General features: G+C 39.2%; 1 protein-coding gene across 1 annotated transcript in view; it reads right to left on the bottom strand.

Moving 5' to 3' along the window:
• shisa3 (shisa family member 3) overlaps positions 1-1,863 on the bottom strand; it is a 4,250-nt gene extending 2,387 nt beyond the window's left edge. Inside the window, exon 1 of the mRNA XM_079250030.1 lies at positions 1,228-1,863. Within this exon, the coding sequence (XP_079106156.1) occupies positions 1,228-1,498 (271 nt within the window). The 5' untranslated portion in view covers positions 1,499-1,863. The remainder of the gene's footprint in view (positions 1-1,227) is intronic.
• Between the last annotated feature and the right edge of the window lie 1,766 nt (positions 1,864-3,629).

A 3,629-nucleotide genomic window follows, 5' to 3' on the forward strand; every position in this document is an offset into this window, starting at 1 on the left:
AAACACTGAATTTATTAATTTTGTTCTAATCCTTTAAAGTATTCTGAACAAAACCAAGACACATTCCTACAGAACACACAAACATCTTAAGTTACACTTCATGAACCCCATTTGCACTCAGTGAGGAAATCTGCAGTTGTTTATTTATTTTAATAGAGCAAATAGGAAATTGTGAGCGCGTGGTCCAATTGGTTGGAGACTTATAAGCGTATCCGCTTGGGAAATTTAAAGAAAATTGATCAAACTTCAAGGGTTAAAGCAACCTATTATTGAAACCTTGACGACCAACTGTGGGTTAATACAACACCTTGGCATAGTTTTAAAAAGGCACAGAAATGAGTGGCTGAGTGATAATGTTGTGATTGCCTTAGTATGAAAATGACTGAGCCCCTCAAAGGGACTGTGCTTTACAGTGTATTTGGCAGCACAATAGGCCAGCTTGTGAATGAAGGATTTGACTCTGAAAACATTCCTGTAATCAAGCTCCACTTCATCAAGTTTCACACAAATTTCCTCTTCTTTTTTAAAAATGTTGGTTTGTCCTCAGAGAAAAAAGATCATCAAAAAACAAAAACATTGAGTTTAACTCTTTACACGATAACCATCTGAAGTGTGCTGAGTAAAATGAAGCTCAGAGATAAAGGCAGGTGGAGGGAAACTTGAATGTTTGCCTCCTGAATGCTTAAAGTTCAACTTCCAAACTGTTAGAATTCATTGGACCAAAAAGGCGTATAAGAAAATTTGAGCTGGGGTTTCAAAAAAGAACACAAAACACTTGTAAAACACATCATATAACTGTATTAAAAAATATAAAAACGTGTCCGCTTAAAGCTCTCCTTACTTCCAACACACTTTAATAACAAAAATCGTAAACATTTAGTGTTAAAACTTTGGCACAAACGTGTGTATTTGCTGTCCAACAGCACAAAAAACCTCAGTCTGTTCAATTTCTCATTATTTCATTGTTCTACAGGGTGGTCCTGCTGAAGCAAAACAAAACAAAAAAAATCTCTAGAAGGATTGAAGTGTCTTTAAGCAAGGCACTAACTAATTCAGCGCATTTAGAATTATTCAGCTGACCTCTGACCTCTCCTGGAGGATCTCGTACTGCTATTTATTTAGGGGATCTCTAGTTCTAATCCAAATTATTTAAGAATTAATTTATCCAAATTTAGCTTTAAATTGCATTCTAGGACAGGAAGGAACTTTAAAAAGAAGTCAACTCACGCGCTGCAAACTCTGTGTTGTCCATCTCCCTGTCGTTGGTGCAGACCCCTTGGTCCAACCGTGCGTCCGCGGCCGCGCAGCAGTAACGCAACGAGCAGGACCCGCAGCACACGGTAGCGTCCATGGTGTCAAAGTCCTCTGGACACTGGAAGCCGTCGTGATAATTCCCATTAGCGTCCAGCCAGCCGTGGCAGTACTCTCCCAGAGCATCCGATATTCTCAGATTCCAGGTCAGATATCCCAGCAGTAGGCAGCTCCACAGGCGCACCATCCCGGTCAGCCGCTGCGGGTTCGCGGTTCCCTTTGCGTCCCGGTGGGCTTCAGCTCCCGGACACCGAGCGAGTGAGTCCGAAGATGAACACACCAAATAGGAGAGTGGATACAAACATGTGAAGTTAGGTCACGGTCATTTTTCCCAAAATCCAAACTGTTTTGAAGCAGCAACGGCTTAAAACGAGGAGGTACCCTACATAAAAACCTTTCCCTTTGTTCAAATCACTGCTTTAAAAAACTTTTAACATCATAATTGCTGAAGTTAATTCTTTTCTAAATGAGGTAAACAACCTGCTGAAGTCACTCTCGAAAGTATCTCTAGTAACGCTTCTGTGAGCGCCTGCTGAAGCCTGCGTGCATAACTTTGTGCCCAACTCACTGGAGATTTGATGCTTTCGTGAATCGGGGTTTTGTACCCGCGCACGTAACCCCCACTTCAACAGGACGTGCGCGATCACGTGGTTGGGGAGCAGAGCAGTGACGACAACTATAACAATTACCTTAATCGGCCTACTATGAATAAAAACTATTTTAATTATCATTTTGAGATTATATATATATATATATATATATATATATATATATATATATATATATATATATATATATATATATATATATATATATATATATATATATATATACATATATATATATATATATATATATATATATATATATATATATATATATATATATATGTGTGTGTGTGTGTGTATGTGTGTGTGTGTAAAAACATCATCCAATGGCATTTTTTATTTTTTGCATTTCTTCAGCCTTTGGACATTTTCCCTTGTTATCCTTGTGCTGTTTCGTCTCTCTCTCTCTCTCTCTCTCTTTTTTTTTTTTTACAGAAAGTTTGCATGTCTTGAATGTCTTTTTTTTTTTTATATGTGGACTTCAAACATATGGTTATGTTTTATCTATGCCAATGTGGTCATTTCTGCTTCTTTCAGATGTCTTAGGTAATTTTCTTTGTGTTGATTTTGGACATCTTTGTGGTGTTTTAACTTTCCCAGCTAGTAATGCAACCAGTCTGAGGTGTAGCCTGTGCAGGTTCGTGACTTGGAGTCCGGGGGCCTGTGCTCCATGGGCCCAAACGGGACAAAGTTTAAAACAATAAGAAAAAAAAAATGTTTACATCAACTAATAGGACAATTCTGTTTGGCAGAGCCTATCATTTAGGCCTATTACAGAAGCTAAAAGTAGGATATATCATGGCATTCAAACAGCAATGACAAGTTTTGCGTGTATTTTGCCTTAGTATAAGTGATCAGCTTGTGTGGTAAGTCCATAAAGTCCACCGTTTTAAACATATTAAAGCAGCTCCCTCTTGTGGTCCTGCAAACTTTTAGATTTGTAGGAAACTCAACCTGTGTCTGTTACCTGCCTCTGACAGGCATGATGAGGTGAACTTCACTGGTCCAATGGCTAAGGGCATACTAGTTTCACTAAGACTGTCTGCAGCAGTCAGACTTTTAAATATGATGTCAAGTCAGGAGCCACGAGGAGATGAATGAAAAAAAAAGGCTTCATATTTCGGTTGAAATCAGTATGTGTATATATATATATATATATATATATATATATATATATATATATATATATATATATATATATATATATATATATATATATATATATATATATATGTGTGTGTGTGTGTGTGTGTGTGTGTGTTATTTGAGTTCAGTTTGACGCTTTGACTTCAGGAGCAAAATGGCTTCTACCTTTTCTTTTCTTTTGTGAGATTTTCTTCAGCGTTTTTTCTGAGTTTAGTGATTGTAGTCTACCTAACTGCAATAGCGCCCCGTTGTTGCTTCCACGAGGATGGCGCACAGAAGTGGGCTGACAGTGGCGCACAAGTCCCGCCTGTATTCCCCTCTGGAGGAGTCTCAGTGTCTGCGCTGCTGACTGGGGATTGGAGCGGCGACTTGTCAGTAAATTAGCCCACCCTTCACACACACTGCGAATGTGTGTGAGAGAGGGAAACCGAGCCAGACATTGACGGTCGGATCCCCTCACTCATCAGCTGTCTGTCACACCAGCACGCCACAAAAAAAAAACAAAAAACAAACAAACAAAAAAAACACCCACGGCCGTCCGGCGCGCTGTGGCACCTGGCCGGG

The sequence above is a fragment of the Telmatherina bonti genome (genome assembly GCF_933228915.1).
Source record: "Telmatherina bonti genome assembly, chromosome: 12".
Taxonomy (NCBI): Eukaryota; Metazoa; Chordata; class Actinopteri; order Atheriniformes; family Telmatherinidae; genus Telmatherina; species Telmatherina bonti.